The 21,734-nt window shown below is 33.0% G+C and overlaps 1 protein-coding gene across 17 annotated transcripts in view; it reads right to left on the minus strand.

Annotated features, from left to right (window-relative positions):
- LOC127285335 (voltage-dependent calcium channel type A subunit alpha-1) overlaps nt 1-21,734 on the minus strand; it is a 105,052-nt gene that overhangs the window by 22,286 nt on the left and 61,032 nt on the right. For 14 of the 17 annotated variants that reach the window (XM_051311299.1, XM_051311298.1, XM_051311302.1 and 11 more), the window contains 4 exons: nt 14,676-15,160; nt 14,387-14,491; nt 12,539-12,645; nt 10,799-10,855 (listed from right to left, as the gene is read on the minus strand). In XM_051311299.1, coding sequence (XP_051167256.1) covers nt 10,799-10,855; nt 12,539-12,645; nt 14,387-14,491; nt 14,676-15,160 — 754 coding nt within the window. The remainder of the gene's footprint in view (nt 1-10,798; nt 10,856-12,538; nt 12,646-14,386; nt 14,492-14,675; nt 15,161-21,734) is intronic. The other 3 variants (XM_051311310.1, XM_051311305.1, XM_051311313.1) reach the window with 1 other exon arrangement.

Genomic DNA, 21,734 nt, shown 5'->3' on the forward strand with positions numbered 1-21,734 from the left:
TTACTAGTGTCAGTAGCGCAAGAAGTTTGATTCCGTCTGACCTAGACAATGAGACAGTTGAAGAAGAACGCGAGAAGTGTTTAAAGTTATGGTAGGAGGAAGCTGAGTGTCTTCAGTGATTCGAAGAGGAGATTGCCAAAGTGGTAAAGTCTTTCGAAGTCCAGAAGACTGTCAACATGATTATTAAGGACGAACATAAGACTCTTCGGGATTTTGTCAGTGAGGCGAAGACAAAGCCGCCCTAACAGGTAATGAAGATAGAAATCTTGGTGACGCTACAGGCAATGCGGAAGTGAACCGAGAAGAGCGAAACAGGAAAAGAGAATATATCCATAAGAAGCGGATATGGCACGCAGTACTGTTTTTCACTACAAATAATGGCCATATTTTTTGGTGCTGCTAAGAATGTTGCCGAAATAAAAATATCTATATTATTTTGGACAGACAAAAGGACAAGAGGAGGCGCCTCTTGTCAAAAAGATTGCAATCCCCGTCAAAAATATCTCCGTGGAAATCCTCGAGGATTTCCTCCTGTCAAATTTGGACGGAATTCCTCGAGGATTTCCACGCGGATCTTGTACTCTAATTTTTTTGTCCGTATTTCAAAAATCCGTAAGGAATCCCCGAGGATTTTATACTTTAATTTTTTCGTTTCTTTTTTAATAATTCTCACTGAATTTACGAGGATTTTGTACTTTAATTTTTTGTCTGTATTTCAAAAATCCACAAGGAATCCACGAGGATTTTATACTTTAATTTTTTCGTTTCTTTTTTAATAATTCTCACGGAATCCACGAGGATTTTGTACTTTATTTTTTTCGTCTGTTATTTATTCTAATTTTTTTGTCTGTATTTCAAAAATCCTAACAGAATCCACGAGGATTTTGTACTCTAATTTTTTTTTTCTGTATTTCAAAAATCCGCAAGGAAGTCCTCGAGGATTTTGAACTTTGAATTAATTTCCCTGCACCTATAAATTCACGAGGATTTTTATCTTAAAAATGTCTTATCTGTGTTTCACTGTCGTCAAAAAAATCCATAATGATTTTAACTTAAAGTTAAATATTTTTATTTCCTGATCGTTGAAAATATCCACGAGGACTTTTCAGTAAATATTTTTTGTCGGCATTTAATTACAAATTTCCTCAAGGTTTTCGAACTTTGAAATTCAATTTTTTCTCTTTGTACAAATCCTCGTGGATTCCTTGCGGATTTTTGAAATACAGACAAAAAAATTATAGTACAAAATCGACGTGAAATCTGTGAAGATTTTTAATAACAGACGAAAAAAATAAAGTACAAAATCCTCGTGGATTCCTTGCGGATTTATAAAATACAGACAAAAAAATTAGAGTACAAAACCCTCGTGGAAATCCTCAAGGAATTCCGTCTAAATTTGACACGAGGAAATCCTCGAGATTTTCCACGGGGATATTTTTGATGGGGATGGTGACGGTAACACCGAATCCTAAGCAATCCAATAAGAAGAGCACAAATCCTTCAAAAATGAAAGATCTAATAAAAATCGAAGAGGACTCCAATAAGAAGGCATTCACCGCTAAGGTTACCAAAGTGGTTGGAAGCATGGGGAAGGTGCAGACCGTGGATCGAGAGGTCACACTGGAGGTCCGAGACCTGTATTGCCTTACCCAGTAAGAAGAGGTCCAATAGATGTAGGCGGAAGTGCTCCATATGATAGTGAAAGTGACGCTCCTAGGACGACTGAAAATCGCAGTTGTAGTCACCGACCCAGAGGAGACGGACAGACTGGAGAAAGTGGGACGCATAAGGATTGGCTTTATGTGTTGCCCAATAAAAAGAAGCGTAATGGTCGTTAAGTGCCTCCAGTGCCTGGCTTCGGCCAGATAGGAAGAGTTTGTAAGGCAGCAGACAGACCAACTTCGTACTTCAAGTTCGTTCGTTTGTTGGTGCGTGTTCTACAAGAAAGGGAGATTTCCTGATTAAAATAGGAGAAGACTCCAATAAGAAGGCATTCACACCTGAGGTCACCAAAGCTGTTTAAAGCATAGGAAAGGTACAGACCGTGGATCGTCAGGTCACACTGCAGATCCGTGACTTGGATTACCTTACCCAGGAACAAAGGGTCCAGCAAACGTTGTCGGAAGTGATCCATGAAGCATGCAAGTGACGGTCCTTGGACCCGAACGACAAGGAATGAAGCTCGCGGTTGTAGTCACCTTTCCAGAGGAGGCGGACAGGCTGGAAAAAATTGGAACACATAAGGATTGGTTTTATGTGTTGCCCAATAAAAAGAAGCGTGATGGTCGTTCGGTGCCACCGGTGTCTGGATGTCGACAACATAGGAAGAGTTTGTAAGGCATCGGATAGATCGACTGCGTGCTTCAAATACGATGAAATCGATCATAAGTTTGCAAACTACAGTAGAAGCCCAAACTGCTTCTTATATAGATAAAAGTATGGCGATAAGACTAAAATTAGCCTAATCGCAGTTAGCGGAGAATACGGAGTCTTAAGGACGGACCTTCAGGATTTCAAGAAGATTCTCGCAAGAAAGAAGAATAAATAGGCCAGAAAGATCGGCAGCCGCAAGGGTCGCGAAAGCGAGATCCCAGGGACCTTCACCTACGAAATTTAAATCTTTACTGCAGTTCCGTAGTTTGAGGATGAGACCAGCCAAATAGTGATCAAAATAAGCTCCCACTTCGGTAGGAGAATAATCACACCGTTGCCCTTCGCGTTTCGCAAAAGGCGACTAGTAAGGAGGAAGGAGCGTCAGGCTCGTGGATTGGATAGAATCCTCAGTCTGATACTCGCACCTGAGTCTAATGGTACCACGGGAATTGGGTACCCACTGGGAATTGTGTTTGCTCCGGCAAATGCTTGTCCTTGTTCCGTTCATCTGGTGTTGGGCAATGGTAAAAAGCTCACATCGCTTAGAGCAAGACACTGAAAAGGAAGCTGATTAAAAAGTGATAAGATTTCTTAAAAATTGTTGACGTGCATGTTGCCGCATAACAACTCGAGTAGGAACCTGCATAGTTCCTTGGAATTGTAAAGGTCCCGCCCAAAGTTGGGGGTCCGTGGTGTCCTATCCTGACAATTGGAAAAACGACCACTTTAATTTTAAAGTGAGAGTCAGTGCTGTAGTATGATGACTACGTTAAACGAATGTTTAAATGACGATAAACAGTGGGAGTCACGAATCAATTTGCGAACTTCCGAAGAAAAGAGAGAAGTTGAACGAGAACTGTTGTCCATAGGAGTCATATCGTTGGTAAGACGATAGGCCAGGTACAACGAACCCCATCTAACCTCTTTTTTGATAACGATGTTCTAAATTGTAACGCAATTCCCGCTGATCGAAGTAAGCAGAAATTGTAGACATTATTTTAAATTATATTTTAGATTGGAGATTCTATTTGTTTGGTTTTTACGATAACTTTTAAGTAGAAGTTACTGGAAACTTCGTTCACGGATACGTTTTCAGTACCTAAAAATATATGTAACCACTTTTACGGTTTTACCGAAAGCTAAGCTGATGGAAACTTTTCATTTATAATTTGTTTTTAGCAACAAAATATTAAAAACAGCTTTGATATTTCCTGGCATATATAGCGGATTTATATTCTTTTAAAAGAGATTTATTGTTAGGAAAATAATTTCTCTTGAAAGGATGTTAAACAAAAAAAATCTAATTCTATAAAGCGAAAAAGAATTACGGTTGCTTTGCAGAAGAAAAATAAGAATGGAAAAATCTAAATAGTCATGTAATTTAAATTTGGTGTAAGTAAATTTGCACTAAAAGTTTGGAGAAAGTTAAAACCATACTAAGTGAAATATAAAAAAATAACTTACGCTTACTTACTTACATACTTACTTTCTAATGTTTACTTTCTGCTAACTATTTCTAAACATGTTTACCTATTAAACTTTTAATTAAAAAATATTCATAAAGAATAATATACGATTTAAAGTGTCTAGTTTTACTTAAAAAACATTTCAATTTTTATGAATTTAAAGGAATTCATAATTACATCTACATTGGGACCCCGATTTTCTGGAGCCTGATTCTGTGAACAACGTTTTTTCTTTTTACGAAAATGAGTCAGAGTAGTGGGTAAGTAGAGAATAATTTATTTCATCATTTAACTTCAGTTAAATATGAAAGTCAGTTTATGGTGATATCATCGGAAATTTAATTTCGATTAATTTGTAATATATTATAAATATGTTATATATTTCATTACTATTTTAATCTCATCCGGGACATTGTAGATAAAAAAAATATATTTTTGGATTCCATAAAATTTTTTATTATATTTCATTCACTGTTAATTATTTGTTTGAATTATTATATGATTTTGTACTTTCTCTACAAACCCTTGTTATTTATAAAAAAAATTTTAGTAATCGTTTCACTCTACTCTACTCCTTACATACCCCCTAAATATTCAGGAAATTGAGGTCCCAGTGTCCTATGGGTAGGGAGATTTTTGAGGCAAAAGGTGTACTAAATTCTGAAATAGAATTACTTTTCTAAATTAAAAATAATTTTATAAACGAAAATGAGCTCGAAATAAATCATCATTAGAGCTAATACGTTGACGCATAGGGATTGTTACGTGCGTACACGTAAAAATTTCCAGTTGAATTATATAACAAACGGAGGTTATAGTTTTCATAATAAGCTTAGTTTACAGAATACTCCAAGTTTTTATATAGATAAATTTTTCAGTTTCTTCAGATTGTCCAGAATATAGAAAATATCAAATTTGCCCGTACAGAGCACAAATTGAGCTTATGGGTATTCTGCAAATTAGCGTTATGGTCCAAACAAGAAATTTTTTTTTCGTGTAATTACTAGTTTGTCGAATATTAAGAGGAATAGTTTTAACATTCCTAATGTAAATACTAATATATTTATATTAAATTCAATATGTTAAAATTCTATTAAAAAAAATTACTAATTAAAACATACTTAACTATAAATAATAAAATGTCAGTGACGTCTTTTCGCGTAGTTTCTTACTACTGAAGTATATAAAAATTTATAACCTCACAACAAAAGGATGTCCTTGTATTAAAATGATGTATTTCATTATTATTTATATATTTAATATATTGTTTCTAATCAGTTGAGCTATGCCAAAACCATTTAGACAAATTATTTATATATTTATTAATAATTTTTAATTTTAATAATTATAAAGCCACAAGTACACTTAAGCTGTCTGGGCAAGAACTTTAATTTACAGAGTGAGCTAAATATCTAGAAGTTATTCTAGACAGTGAGCTCTTATGAAAAGATCACTTAGAAGAGAAGTGCAAAAAATTAACAGCAGCACTGTGGCAGTATAGAAGCTCTCCTGATATTTCGTAGGAATCTATACGTAGGAAAGTGGCATCACAGAAAATTATAAGGTATTAAAATAAGCGGCAACGCTCATTATTTTAATCCAATTTTGCTTATTTTAATACCAAAATGGATTAAAATAAGCAAAATTAGATTAAAATAATAAGCGTTGCAGCTTATTTTAATATCTTTTAATTTTCTGTGATGGCATCTTCTTAAAATCTTAGTGGATAAGCCTCTTCTGAATATGATTAGGAATAGGACTTTTCCATTCTATCTCTTTGATAAAAAGTATAAATTCCGTTTGATATATGGATGGCTCAAAAGGAAAAACAGATACTGATACAGGAATTCATCAGAAATCAGAACAGGTAAAGCCCTCGTATTGTTTGGGATTCACCAATATTGTTCTTCAATCCAAATAATGGTTAGTCCGGAGTAGACTGACGCCGAGGTGACGAAAAAAAAGCAAGAGGAGGCATCTCTTGTCAAAAAAATTAAGAAGGTGACGGTAACACCGAATCCAACAGGAACAACGTATGCCGTCGTACTGAACAAAACTTTGAAGGGAAATGAGTCTGGACATCAGTTCTATGTGTAACACTACCTCTTTAGAGACTGTTAAGAATTCTCCGTTTGCTAATTGTCCTGAACCAGTTTTTTTTATTAATTGGGATATTTAATTTTTTAATTAATTTGTCACACTGAGTGTCTTCAGTGGATCAATGCGGAGATCGCCAAGATGGTAAAGTCTTGCGAAATCCAGAAGAATGTCAACATAACTATTAAGGACGGACTTAAGACTTTTCAGGATCTTGTCAGTGAGGCGAAGACAATGCACACCCTAGCAGAGAATGGAGATAGCAACCTGGGTGGTGCTACAGGAAATGTGAAGTTATAGAGGCGCAGAAACGAAAAAAATGTTCTGGCAGTCTAAAGAGGATTGACGACGAGGCAAAGAAAAAAAGTAAGAGGCGAAAAAAAAATTTTAAAAAAGATTGCGTAGGTGACGGTAACACCGAATCCTGAGCAAACCAATATGAAAAAAGCAACGAGACAGTCTACAAAGGTTAATCCGAGTCGCAACAAGAACAACTTATACCAACATACTGAGCAAACTTCGGAGGAAAGTAATTTCGGACCTCACCCACACGCAGGTCGTGGGAGGAAGATCTACAAAAAGAAGAGATCTCCTGATAAGAATCGGAGAGAACTCCAATAAGGAGGCAATCACCGCTGAGGTCACCAAAGCGATTAGAAGCATGGGGAAGGTGCAGACCGTGGATAAACAAGTCACACTGCAGATCCGTGACCTGAATTGTCTTACCCAGGAAGAAGAGGTCCAACAGGTGTTAGCAGAAGTGCTCCAGAAGCCAGGAAGCAAGAAAGTGATGGTTCTAGTACCCAACCGACGAGAAATGAAGCTCACAGTTATAATTACCGATCCAGAGGAGGCGAACAGGCTGGAGAAAGTAAAACGCGTTAGGATTTGGCTTTATGTGTTACCCAATAAAAAGAAGGGTGATAGTCGTTCAGTGCCACCAGTGCCTGGCGTACCGTCACATAGGAAGAGATTGTAAGGTAGTAAATAGATCGACTGCGTGCTTCAAATACCGTTAAGCCGATCATAATTTTGCAAACTGCAGTAGAAGCTCAAGTTGCTTCATATGTAGAGAAAAGTATGTCGATAAGGCGAGCATTAGCCTTATCAGCGGAGGACGCGGAGTCTTCAAAACGTCCCTTGAGGAGTCCAAGAAGACTCTCGCACGAACGAAGAATAAATAGGCCAAAAAGATTGGCAAGGGTCGCGATAGCGAAATCCCAGGGACCTTCACCTACGAAGTTTAAAGCTTGACGTCAATTTATTCCATAATTATTATTAAAAATACACTAATTATCAACGTACACTTGAAAGATAAATTATAATTGCAATTTACCATTTATAAATTTTTACATTCTTCATCTTTATTTTTCATAAATTAACCGCCCTAAAATAGCATGCGAGCACACTTGGAAGTATCCACAAGATGCTAAAAATATTTTCCGAGTATTTTAAGGATATTCAGAGAAAGTCTTCAGAATACCTTTTGGGAAAATTCCAAAATACCTTTTGTTGCGAGGAAACATAAATGAAACGAAATTTATTACTAATAAATATTTATACAAAAATGACTATATTTAATAATTTTTAATTGTATTATTTTGTTGCAGAGTAGTTGCTGAAGGTACTATTAGTCGAAATGTGACTTCTAAATGTCTTTAGGAAATATCAAGCTGTAAGTGTTGAGTGTATTTAAGCAAACCATCTAAACCTACTGAGATATTATGAGAACTTTCTGTTTTATAATTGACAAAAAATACACTTTTTTAAAAACTTTTATTGTAAAAACAGTGTTAAAGTTATTCCAATAATTCTTTTTGGACATTGTTATATATTACGTGAAGGGAATTAAAAAAATTTTTTACTTTAAACGTAAAATGTTACAATGTCCATAAATAATTTTTGGAGTAACTTTAATACATTTTTCACAATAAAAGATTGAAAAAAGAATGTTTCTTATCAATAAATTCTAAAGAAGAAAGTCCCCTTAATAAAGTGAAACTATCTATCAGACTATGGATAGTTGACTATATTAAAAGTGAGTTTTGTCTCATCAACATTAAAACTATAAGTGCCAATTTTTGAAGGAAGCTTATTATTATCCTGCATTAATATAAAATAAATAAAATTACTCAAACAGCAAAATTTCATGTCTGAATCTTTACAAAAGATGGTGCTTTCAACTTAAAAAATTTTCACAGCCAATGTCTGAAAAGATTGGTTAAAGGAGAAAAATGTCCGCCTGTGCAAAAAGATTGACTGTGAAACAATCTGACATTTTTCTGTTTTGACCAAGTTTTCCTGACATTGGTAGAGAAAACTCCACAAGTTGGAAGCACCAACTTCTGTAAAAGATCACAAAAGACAATATGATGCCTGAGCAGATAAATATAGTAAAATATAATTTTGTGAATTCTTTTTTCGAAATTATTCGTTTATATCAGAACATGATTTTAGGATTTATTTATTCTAAAAATTAATTTGCAAACAAAATTAAAAATACAATCATTTGATAAAATTCTTTCAGATTGTCTAAAAAAATTTACTTTTAATTTTGACTAGACAAAAATCCTGAATTCACCTCTAACCTGAACTAATAAAAATAAATAAAATAAACTAAAAAATAATTTAATTAGAAAAATATAGTTAAATATACAAGACTTTGAAAACTTTTTTGAAATTAAATAAAAGTGCAATTATATGCTTTTAAATAATAGTTGAAATAAAATTAAATAATAAAATGTGGTTAACATATTTAAATAATATAATAAAACTTTAAAAGCGGTGTTTAGCGAATGGACGTTTAAAATTTTATTAACATATAAAATGTTCTTACTTATAGTTTCAGGAATGGGAAAAAATATTTAATTAATTAGCAGTACAAGGAGAAAAAAGTGTACAAATGCTTACGATACTGGTCATTAATAATAAATCAATGTCAAAAAATTGCACAATAGATTCTAGTGAAATTTTCTGTAATTGATTTAATCAATTTTGAATTATTATATCTCCTAAATCAATGAAATGAAAAAATATTTTGGAAGTATAATTAAAAATCCAAAGTCGACTATTTCCCGGATCATCCGGGTATGTAATATTATTATTATTTATATTATTTGAACGCAACTATTTTAAGCAAACTAAAGCTGCTGTTAAACACTTATGAGAAAATTATATTATAATTATGTTGTCTACTTAAAAAGCCTAATTTTAATTTTGCACCTTTGGGAATATGTTCGTTTAATATTTTAAGTCACTTACTGAAAGTTAAAAAGGAATGAATTCTATACTAATGGTAGTTCGATGAATTAGCAAGCTTAATATTGTTTATAATATTGTCAAAACAATCTGTTAAATTTATTGTATACTTTGAATTATATTATAGAGACTACAGTAACGACTGTATATAACCAAGTATTGAAAACATGTACAGACTTTCCTCTATGTAAATTTAAAATTTGATCTAACAGAATAAATAATGAAAGTGAACCATTTTCTGTTATAATAAAATTTGTTGTTATATTTTTTAAGCTTAATACGCGCTAATATATTTAACGATCTTATTGACGAAAAAGTCCTACGTAGTATCAAAAATCTATATGAAAATTATTTTAAACATTTCGGTATTTTGTATTTTAATTTAATCCAAATTTGCTTGGTGAAAATATGTTATTTTTTTTACTTTACTTTATTTGATAAAATTTATTCTAATCGTTTTCTTCGTGTATTTTTTGGGAAATCCTCATATCTCACAATTGTGTTTACTCTCAGTTCTGATAAACATTTACTTTGTCAGATCAAATTGTAAATATATTTATATGTTGTGATAAAAGTTCGGAGTGTGGAGTAACCTTAGTCATTTTACAGTTTGACAGAGCGCTGACGGGAAAAATATAAAACACTGTAATTTTAGGCTTTGTCCAAGCGTTGACGGAGGATAGTGTCAGTCTTCAGAATGGCGTCTACTTGCGCTGTTCTAGGACTTGCTAGATTACGGCCAACAGATTTATTGACGATGGAAAGGTAGGAAATTTTTCAGATTAACAAAGATCTGGTGGGTACTTCAGAACGTAGCCATAGACTCAAAGCGGTAATACGTAGAGAATGCAGAAGTAGACTCGTTTAGAGATGTCAGGAGAGATGGGAAGGAAATCAAATGGAAGGTCTGATTCCCCACACGGTTAGACAGAAAACATGGTGAAGTTGGCTATTACCTTACACAAGCGCTGTCGAGTCATGGTTGTTTCGGTCAATATTTTTATAGATTAAAAATAGAAATGAACGCACACGCTATTTTTTTGCGAGCACTGTTGTGAACTTAAACAAGCCATATTTTTTGCTATGGGCACTAATGTCATAGCAGAAGTCATGGTTTCAATTATGTTGCAGAGCGCGGACTCTTGGAGAAATTTTGAATCCTTTATTACACAATTAAAAAAGACTAAGGAGAACAACAGGAAAATGATGCTAATTCCTGCGACTCGGCATTAATTTCATTATGAATTTTAAGAAAGAGAAAATTTATTTATAGTGAGCAGATGAAGTAGAAAAAATTTGTTTCAGCACTTGGACAAAGCTCTAAATAAAATAGTATTTCGTATATTGTCCGGCAGCACTCTGACAATCTATGAAATAACCATACAATCATAGGTTTGTCCACACTCTGGACCTTGTGAAACTTGAACTGCTTACATAATTAATCATTTAACTTAAACATTTTTATAAGAACATTATAATGTTAAATTAAAATAAGCTAAAAAAGATTTTGACAGATATTAGAAACAAAACTTATAATATCGAAATTATTATAAATAAAATAATAAATTAAAGGAATAAATTGTAAGATAAAATATAAGTACTACCGCCTGGGCTGCAGGATTTTGCCCGGCACTATCGTTATCGATTAGATCGTTATCAATCTGTAAAATAAAGAGAGAAATGAAAATAAGACTTAGAGTTGAAAGATCCTTCTGTAGAGCTTGCACACTGAGAGAAATCTGTGGTTCATACAATCAGATTTTTGTTGTGATCTTCAATCACATGTTCAAGTTACATAAACAAAGCAATTTAACTGATTAATATAATCAGGAAATATAGTGGTTATTAAAATTAAATTTTCTGGTTACTTTAAGCAGATGCTTCCTGGTTACAGTAATCAGTGTAATGGGTACAAAGAAAATATTTTGTTTGCTTGTTAACTCGAACCGAATTTCATGTAATCACTTTTTTCCAGTTGTATTAACTTTGTTCCACTTCTCTCGGTGCATAAATAACTCAATACTAAAGATGAATAACTAAAATTAAGAGTTAGTTTCATTTAATGTGATATGAATTCTAAAACTTAACTAACATATAAAAAGTGTTCCAATTTTGACTATCATGAAATTGAATAAATACGCTAACCAATATTTATCCAATTTACATTGCAGTAATCAAATACTAAGGATGACGAAGTAATACACAGAGCAGTCGTCTAGTCTAAGTAGATATTTAGTCTGAATTTACAAGATCCTATAAAATAGAAATAGATTTTTTTCTAATGATTTCTGTATTTTGATCTGTAAATTAATAAAAAGGGCGAAAAATAAGTAAGGTACATCATATTTTAATTATTTGTCAATTAATTATGAAAACATAATTTTATTATAATAAACAAAATATTATATTACAAATTTCTCGTCCTTTTTAAGCTAAATATAAAAGCTGCTGTTTCAAAATAAAGTCATGACTGAATATTTGCCTTTATTCCTTTCCTTTTAATTGTTTCATAATAAAGAATAAATTGACTTCACTTAATCGAATTAAAATTTATTTTATAAATTCTAAAAGGATTAAATAGAAAACAATAATAGTTATTCCATTATTATTAGCATATCCAGAAGTATGTTTTATTAACATGACTTAAATTTTAATACGTAAAGGCGTTAAAGGGTTTAGTGTGCCAAAGATGTCATCATATTTAGAACATTCCCGGCAACAAGCGTGGAATTAAAAAAATCAATTCCTTCTTAATCCCCGAATTTCCTTTTAATTCCATTGTGCCAGTATTCAATACAATTAATTTTTTTAATTCCATTCTATTCCACGCTTGTTTCTAAAAGTCTAGTATTCCTTTTAATAGAAAACTAACTTACCGACTAATTATGGATTTTACAAAAAATTTTGGAATAAAAAAGGTTGCGTTTTGTAACTACAAAATGTTTGCAAAAGTAACAAAAATAGCTTCATTTTTTTCACACTTATTTTCTAGTGAAAAAACGCAACTCAAAATGCTTCTGTGGGACTTTGCCCTAAGGGAACAGTCACACCTTTGCTAACTTAATTAGGGTAGTCATTCAGGAAATAAATAAAAACTATTTAAATACCCTATTTTGTCCACTTCTTCAAACGATTACTTTTGGAAATAGTTAATTTAATGTGTACGAAATTTCTTTTCTTATAAAACATTTAAAACTGAAAAGAGGCATATATTCAGTTTAAAAAAGGATAAATGATGCATATTGATATGTAACTTTTTTACTATTTTTGCAAATATATATTAGACGATATTCTTCACATATATTTTACGCATAATATTGTCAGCAGACTTTTGCACAACTTACTTGACCACCAGTTCCTTCTATTTGACCAAACCTTGTTGTCCTCCAACTTTCAAGAATAAGTAGACCACTGTATATTTTCCCGACAGTTAGTTTGGTTTTATTCAGCTCTGAAATCAATTAATAAATCAAAATTTAGTTACCTTGTTGTTTAATTTCTTTTCATTTAAGAACTTTTCAATCAGAATCAGGATAATTTTTATCTCTTTATAGAATTGATTAATCGTAACCCTAAGAAACTCTGCTACCAATCGGAAATGTCCTGTACAATTATACTAGAATAATTTTTTTAAATAATTTCACGGTGTAATGATCTGACTTTTATTGCCAAAGGATTTGTTCGCCGGATGGAGTCCGGGTACCTATTTTGACTAGTTACTTTAAATCTCGGCAGATGGCGTGAAGCGCCATTTATGTTTCAATTAATTTCGGAACTATTTCTTACTATACCACGTTCGGGAAGATGTTGATCAGGACGACGCATATTACTTTCGCGTGGGGTACTTTCTAGAATTTACCCCTTAGACGACGGTACGGACGGATACTAGGGTCGATTATTATTCGTAATCAGGAAGAAGCTCGATATTGGATTCGGTTCCAATATTCATGCCCGACGCGAAGCTAGTGCAAAGTAGTATTCACTAAGTGTCTCCTCCACCCGAGAAGCGCCTCGAGATGGGGAATCGACCTAGTGCATCATCTTTGTCAAGAGAGGAGCGACCCTACTCGACAAGGACGTTCTCCGGTTCACCAGGAGAAAGGAAGGCGTTCCGCAGAAGCGCCTACAGGAACAAGTACAGCTCCTTCTAGGAAGTGAGAAAGTCTCCGCGGTGTTCAGAGAGACGCACCTCTACCGAGCACCAGGTATCCAGGAGTGAGTCGCTTCCAATCGTCAGAGAAGCACCTCTAGACGAGTCGGAAGAAGACTGAGGAAAAAGGTTCGAGACGAAAGGTATATCACTAGCAGCTAGGTGACAGCGAGTGGTGGGGGAAGAGAGTGACACTACTATTTACGCTGTCTACTTCCTCTCTTTTCGCCGCTCCACTATACTACGATACTCTATCGTTACAACGGGAAGTAAAAATAAACACCAAATATCTGTTCTGCATAAGTTTACAAACTTTGTGTGAATTTTCATATATAAGAAATCAACAGTAAGCGAAGAAAATTATTGAAAAAATTATTTGATTATATCTTTAGAGATTTAAATAAGGATTTAAATGTTTCTTAAAAATTCCCTTATATTAAAAAAATATGAAAGAAAGCCAATTACCAGTTTAGAACTATTCAGAATATAAAGAAATAAACGTGCATTCTCTTGGCTTATAAAGGCTCGTCCCTACCCTTAGTTTCAAGGGTCTAGTAAAATTCAAAATGTTCGGGTGTGTAAGTAAGAAACTTTAATTTGATTGAGCGAGGATCCGCGATTTTCTCTCACTACTTTCGCGGGGCACTTCTCCTATGTATTTTTTAGCGCCAATTTCTCCCTCTATCATTGTAGAATAATAAAGTGAAATTCAAATTATAAATTCAATTATGTATTAATTTTAAAAATTCACAAATTTTTATTTGTTTTCAAAAATTAATAAAATAAATTTTATTTATTCGGTTTTTATAAATTTTATTAAATATTTAGAGGTTGCAGCGGATATTCCAAGATTGATTTAGTTTAATTAATTTTATCTTATCTATAAGAAAATAATAATTGTCTAACGAGATTCAAGAAGATATTTCAAAATTTGCCGCCTATTCTAATGTGTTATACATTGACCAATCAGAAGGTCGAAACCTATTTCATATTCCTGAAAACATATATTTACAATATACATATTTCATATGTATCTACATACCTTCATTCCTAGGTATTAAAAGGTCCAACAACTTCTTAGCTTGTAATGGCCAAATATTTCTAATCGTTCCTCTAAGCTCATCATCAGCTTGGTCCATCTCAGAGGCTGTGAACAACAAATTTAAGTCTGCATTAGAAATATTTATTAAGAACTAAGTTTATATTATGCTTATATTTTTACAAATAAAATTCTAATGCAAAATTTAATTAGTAATCAGTAAAAAAAAGGATTTGACTATTTCTATTCTATTTCTCTCTTGTCCTAATTTGGTGTGATTATTATGACTTACCATTTCTCATTTTAATGCTTAGATTCTCCCTAATCAAGGCAAATAAAGTTGTAGTAAAATTAACTTTTCCATCAACATCGACAGGCATATTCATTCTGATGAGTTTCTTGTAAGCAAGTCTATTTGGGCATTTATTACCAAATCCCAATGGAGGATCCATGTTCTTGAGCATGTCGTACATTTCAGAATAATGAATTTTTCCAGTTGCATTAGGATCATATTCCGCCCATATTCTAACAAATTCATCCAAATGATGAGCTCCCAAAATTGAAGAATCACGAGTGAGGTAGTCAAAGTTATCCATGATGACAGCGACAAACAAATTTAACATGAGAAAGGAGCAAAAGAAAATGAAAGAGACGAAATAAGCGTAGGCAAGATTTGATCCACATGTTTCCCCTTCACCTTTTTTAGCATTGGCATCACAAGGACGATCTTTTACACATGCCAACATTATATTTGGCCATGCTTCACCAGTAGCACATCTATAAGTGATAGTAAAATTTTTGTTTTATTATAAATATTAAATTATTACATTAAAAATATTCAGGAAATTTTCAAGTATTTAATATACGGTGCTTAATTAAATTTAAATAATTTTTAAGCCAATAAATAAACTGTTTCTATTTTTCCTGTTAGAAAATGTATACACAAAATACATCTGAAAAATATAATTAATTTATTATGATTTTTGCAATAAATCTGTTGTAGGGAAAATTAAATTATACCTGTACAATATTGCTTTGATCGAAGGCACCACGAACTTTACAAATATGTGTTTTAATATAAAGAAAACTTGTTTCTTTCTTGCTCTTCAAACTGCCAAGCACATATATCATAATACTGGTTAAAAAAAATATATAACCTGAAGTAGATTTGTTAGTAGTCTGAGAGAGCAGTTTGAAGATTTAAAAAAAAATTGATAAGAAATTCAACGTACTAAATGTTAGAGTAGGGAAAAATCACCAATTTTGTATATTTTGAAACGTAGCTCCCAATCCAGAGCCAATAAAGTTTAAAACTAAGGGTTTGAAAAATTGGTACTTTGGATACCAAGTCACCTACTTTTGCAGTGAATTCCCCTAACATTAAGAATGGCGCCGTCAATTTTACTAATGATTTTATTCGGCAGCCTTATTAGAAATCGACTGAAGACTCCTGGCACATGTGGGGAATGTGAGAACTACCCTCAGCTTAAATTTTAAATTTATAAAACGTAGATCACGAAAATAAAAGCGAAATGTATTTTTCCCCACTCCACTCTACGAATTAGAAATTTTGTTTGCATTTCTAAAATTGAAAAAAGTTTTCTTAAATTAAAACACAGTTATCTTTTCTTTACTAAATAAAGTAAATTTTTTAAATACTACGAATACTTTCATTACAATAAAAATGCCTTTTTTTAATAAAGCGTCTACAATTCATTCAGTGATGCAGTATTGTAGGAAATGCTGCTGAATTACCATTAAGCATAAACTACTTTAAACTACTCTACTGAATATTATTATTATTATCAATACTAAGACATTTTGCGAAGGTCATTTTTGTACATTATTGATCTTCAGTAAACAGCGGAAAAATATACTCTTAGTGAAAAGTTTCTCATGAAATAATGAGAACTCTTCCACCAAATAATTCAGTAAAAATGAGTCATAGTCGCTTATAATATTTGTTTCTAAATTTGTTTTATTTGTTTTTCTGTAATAAAAATATTCGACAAGCTGTTCAAATGAAGGAGAGTTCCCGGTTCCTGTTCATTGGTTCAACAGAAGCCAACACGCTTGCGCCATATCGTCACTTCCGCTTACCCTGTTTGGAGGAGAATATCACGTGACCAAAAATCCCCAAGAAATATATATTATTATCGTTACTATATTTCTACATCCAACTCACAAATTGTTACCAACCCCTAAATAACACCCAGTATTTTTAAATAATAGACATTTTCAATACTTGGGGTAGTTAATTCAAAATTTAATTTGAGAGAGTATTTCCTGTCATTTCTCCGTTCCAGTGGAGACAACCTTTAGCCAGTGCCCGAGTAATTATACATTTTTCTCAACCTTAATTAATATCTTTGATTTTTGAGAAATCATAATTAAGGGAGTTGAGTTCGTCACTAAATTCTCGGAGGTTGACGGCATGGAAGACAAGGATGGAAATCTATAGCAAAAGGAAGCAGAAAACTGTGTGTAGTTTACTTTGGGGTAACTACTTTTTCCAGCAACTACGCTCCTGGCGCTTGATCGCCTTGGCGCAGTAATACATGTTGCCTTGGTGGCTACCAGCGGGGTAAGTGGGAAGGACTTTCTTCGCTCTCTTGCTTTTTGGCAATCATTGGCGAAAGTCGCATTTTCTTAAGAAACTTTTTTTAATAATTTTCGTTGGTGAAAAGTGTACAATTTATCGAGGACCTTTTTTTGGACGTGATTTTCTTTAATAGAAAAAGTAAGTAATGTTGCAACATTCATAAATATTCCTTTTCTTTATAATAAAATGTGAAATATTAGATTTTTCTAATAATAATCGACCGACCTCGTGTTCAAGCAAATTAGTATTTGAACATTATTTCTTTAAAATAATGCTTTATTTTAATTTCTAATTTTTGTTGTGATAATAATCAAATTTTTAATTTTATTAAATTTTTTTTGCTTTTTCTCACTTTTTGCTTGAACACGTGTCGGATTTTCAAGAGTTCACTATTTTCTCATTTTCTTTTTTTTTCTTTTGTGTAATTAAAATTATGAAATCGGTTTATTTTGTCCCTAATTTATCGTTGTCGTTACCAATCCCTGGATTTATTATTGTGACCGATTCTAGATTCTTCCCTTTTTGTCCCTGCTACCTAATTTTGTGCCCCTTTTATTATTGTGACCTTCTTATTAGAATAAAGATTATTAATATCATGTGAATTTATTTTGACCATTTTATTGATTTATTAATTCTTAATTTTGACTTGACCTGAGAAATGCTAGAGCTAATTTTCTTTTGTAATTTTATATTTTTTTGTTTGAATTGTTAATTTGAGATTTTGGGAATAATTTAATAAACGTTATAATTAATCTTTTGTAAAAATGGTATACTTTCTTTGCACTCCGACGCTCTATTCCTTTGGTCATGCGACCCTGACTAGCCAGCAAATTTAGTATCCCTTCCTTTTGAAAGCATTTCATTTTTCTCAATGTTGAAGCAAAATTTTAATTTATCTTTTAATTTTTGGGTGTTTGATCCCGTAATATTGACTTTTCGGATTTTTGATCCTGTATCTTGGAATTTAGTTCCATTTTTAATTTTAACTGTTTTTAAGAAAACTGTCCCAAGAAAGGAATGGCGCCCAACTTTTGCTGAGTTTAGCGCTGCAGAGTTGATAAAATATTGAAATGGCTTTCTCCTTTTCCCCCTCTTCTTTTCCTCAATTGTCTTGGACTATGAGACTTTGGCTTAAATTATCGATATCTTTTTATAAAATTAATATTTTGTCTATTGTTATTCATTTATAATTATGAGAATTTCTTTTGTTTATTTTGCTTTATTTGTTTATATTTCATTCAGTTAATTATTATTGTTTATTTATAAATTTTAAATAGTATGAATCATTGTTTATTAATTTTAGTGTAGAATGTTATTATTATTCTTTTATTTATCTTTTGTAAAAAGTCCATTACAACGAGAGATAACGTTTTTGTGAGACAAGTGGTTGCCTCTCTCTTCTCGCATAGATTTATCTCGTTTCCTCTTTGCTTTCTTTCGTTCAACATTCTAGAGATGTGACTTTTGTCAAGTCTTATTACAAGTGATTATAATCAATCGGCGCTTAGAGTCAAGTGGTCAACGTCCCTTCCAGTTTTTCCATTAGGTGCTGATCAGTTGGGTTTGACAAAGACTGACTTTTCTAGAGTACGAAAGAAGGATGTCGTAATTTTGGAAAAAGCGGGCCTTGTTCCGGAAAGGGGGATTCCTTGTCTTCACTTGTTAGTTTGCTATTTCTTGTGAGATTATCTGTGACGATTCCGCGTTGCGGCGTTTCCGAGACATCCTTAGCGCCAAGCTGCCTACAACAAGATTTGTTATTTCAAAATCCAAGGCGTCGTTTCGAATGCTTTCCGCATCATAGCTGTCCTTGACAGAATCCCCCTCAGATTGTATTTTTTTAAAGGTTTAATGGAGTTATTTCAGTATTGCCTCCACTTGTACTTTTCACGCACTTTTTTAACTTTCAAACTCGAATACTCGATTTTTCTTAGATTCTAAAATTTTTATTAATTTACACAAGTCACTTTTACAACCACTTTTACACTAGACTAAACTGTGCCCGAAATTTATGCACTCTGAACAACTGAACAGGTAAAATTATCGCAACAAGACAGTATTCGATGATTATAATATATATACCCGAAGTGACTTTATTTGTCCCATAATGGAAATGGGACTGCAGTAAAAGTAAAAATTAGTAACACTTCAAATATGAAATGTTCCACGTCAAACGGACGTAATGCTTAAGTAAATAAATTGTTAACTTGGAGACAATGATTATAAATTCTCTGATTATATGTTCTTTGGGGCGACGATTTCGAATCTTATACCGGAAATTCAATATTCTAAATAGTAGATCCAATTTTGGGGACTAATTTTAAAAATTCATTGAATTCACTTAAAACTCGTTACTTGGGGTTTTTTCAAAATTTAAAACGTCAGATTCAATACGGCACTTAAAATTTATAAAATTGGTCTTATTTGATTAAAACTTATTACTCCAGAGTTGGGAGACGCTGATCACGAACCAGATATTAAAATTTTTAGATATTACATTTGTGAATAGGGATTCGAAATAAAGTAAAACAGTACGTGAGGAAACAATAAATAAAGTTCAGCATTTTTAAAAATGTGACTAGAATATTTGTATAAAGCCTGTAAAAAAGGATATTAAAAAAGTAAATAACCACAATTCAAAAAAGAGAATCCGGAATTCCCAATAGGATTATCAAAATTTCAATTGAGATCGAAAAATTGTGCCTGTGCAGGATCAGAAAGCAGAAAAAGCGTTTGTGTTTGTTTGATTCATCAAAATTTTAAATTGATGATTAATTCCGTGAATTTTCAACAACATGTGTTTCAGAGAAAGTGAAAAGTAACTACAAATATTGTTTTAAGCTTGTCCTATGCAAAGTTCCAGAGTAATTTTATTTTCTCTTAGATCACATGCCCTGGAGTGAAAACTTTTTAAATACAATCTCAAATAGTTTAGAGAAGAAATTTTCTAAAATCATTTGTAGTTGTTGGCAATCGATTAATAGATGCACTCTGAAAAAACTGTTTTTCTTTAGAAGTCTATATAAGCGAACTATTTAAAAAAGCATTTGCCACATAATTACATTGCAAAAAAGACAATTTTAAAGAAAGGAACAGAAATCCGCAAGAAGGTGAGATTTAGTCTAAATGGACTTATCTGAAGGCTATGCCTCAAGATGCTGTGCAAGGTTTTCATTGTAATGATTAGTGCACATTTCACTCCGCAGTTTTTTATTACAAAGAAAATGACGAAATAAAGAAGTGCACTTGTACCACTTTCAGAGAGTGTACAACGCATGATACTGCAGCAGTGTACATGCTACAGCAGAGACTAATTGCAGAAATTAAAAAAGTATTCACAAACGTGCAAAAAATTATTTATTACACTGATGAAGCGAAACAATACTACAAGAACAAATATCAGATGTTGAATCTAATTCCTTAGAAAGACAATTTTTATGTTTTGGCAGAGTACATTTCATTGCAACCGCTCATCAAAAAGGGAAGCCAATTTGTAAGTGTCAGCGGCGGAAGAAGTTTAAGTCCGTCTGAAGGTGGAGTTACATGTTGATGTGAATGCTGAATGCAAAACCGAAAATAATGAGAGTGAAAACGATAGTGATATATCCCTGTCCTTTTCACTCTCATTATTTTGGGTTCTGCATTTACATCGACATCTAAATCCAACCTGACATAGACAACGAGGCCATAAACGAGGAACGCGAAATATGCATCAGTTTAAAAAAAACGAAGTACTGGCAGTCCGGAAGAGACCTCTTGATCAGGGTCAGAGGTGACTCGGACAAGGTAGTTTTTACCGCCGAGGTGATCAAGGCTATTGGCAACATAGGTAAGGTGCAGACGGTGGATCCGAACGTTACACTTGAGATCCGCGACCTGGATTTCCTTACCCATGAAGCAGAAGCCCTAGAACGAAAACTCGGAAAGCCAGGAAGCAGAAAGGTGACGGTCTTAGGACCCAACAAGCGAGGGATGAAACCCGCACTTGTTGTCACCGACCAAGAAGAGGCTGCCAGACTGGAAAAATTGGGGCGCATAAAGATTGGCTTTATGTGCTGTCAAATAAGAAACAGTCATGGTCGTCCGGTGTCACCGATACCTGGGTTACAGCCATCTAGCAAGAAGCTGCAAGGAAGCAGACAAATCGGCTGCGTGCCTTAAGTGCGGGGAAGCCGGTCATTAGTTTGCAGATTGCAAGAGGAACCCCAGTTACTTTTTTGTGCAAAGCGAAGTCCAGCGACAAGGTTTCTCTTAACCACGTCGCTGAAATTGAAGCACGCAGAGTCTTTAGATCAGCCCTTGAGAAAGCCAAGAAGACTCTCGCAAGAACCAAAGGCAAGTAGGCTAGTAAGAACGGCAAGGGTCGCGATAGCGAAATCCCAGGAACCATCACCTACGAAGTTTAAAGTTTGACATAAAATATGCCTAACAATATCTTTCAATTTAATTATCTTCCTATTTCTCCTTCCACGAAAAAAATAGCAAAAAAAACCTTAAATTCCAGCTTCCAACAGTGGTGTAACACCTTAAATAATAAGTGTCGGTTTAAACAATATGGTAAAAGTAAGTAAGTAAATCTCTACTTAAATAGTTTACATTTTTAAAATACTTTATACAGAAAAGTACGATAGTAAATATTAGAAGTATGCATATATTAATACTATACGTGAACTATCTAGTTCTCTACTAATTTTTATTTTGGTGTTTCAAATCATTTTTTAAAAATATTGTCTTTAAAACATTTTTGAA

The sequence above is a fragment of the Leptopilina boulardi genome, unplaced genomic scaffold, assembly GCF_019393585.1.
Source record: "Leptopilina boulardi isolate dan_hultmark-lab unplaced genomic scaffold, ZJU_Lbou_2.1 LbouV2_330, whole genome shotgun sequence".
Classification (NCBI taxonomy): Eukaryota; Metazoa; Arthropoda; class Insecta; order Hymenoptera; family Figitidae; genus Leptopilina; species Leptopilina boulardi.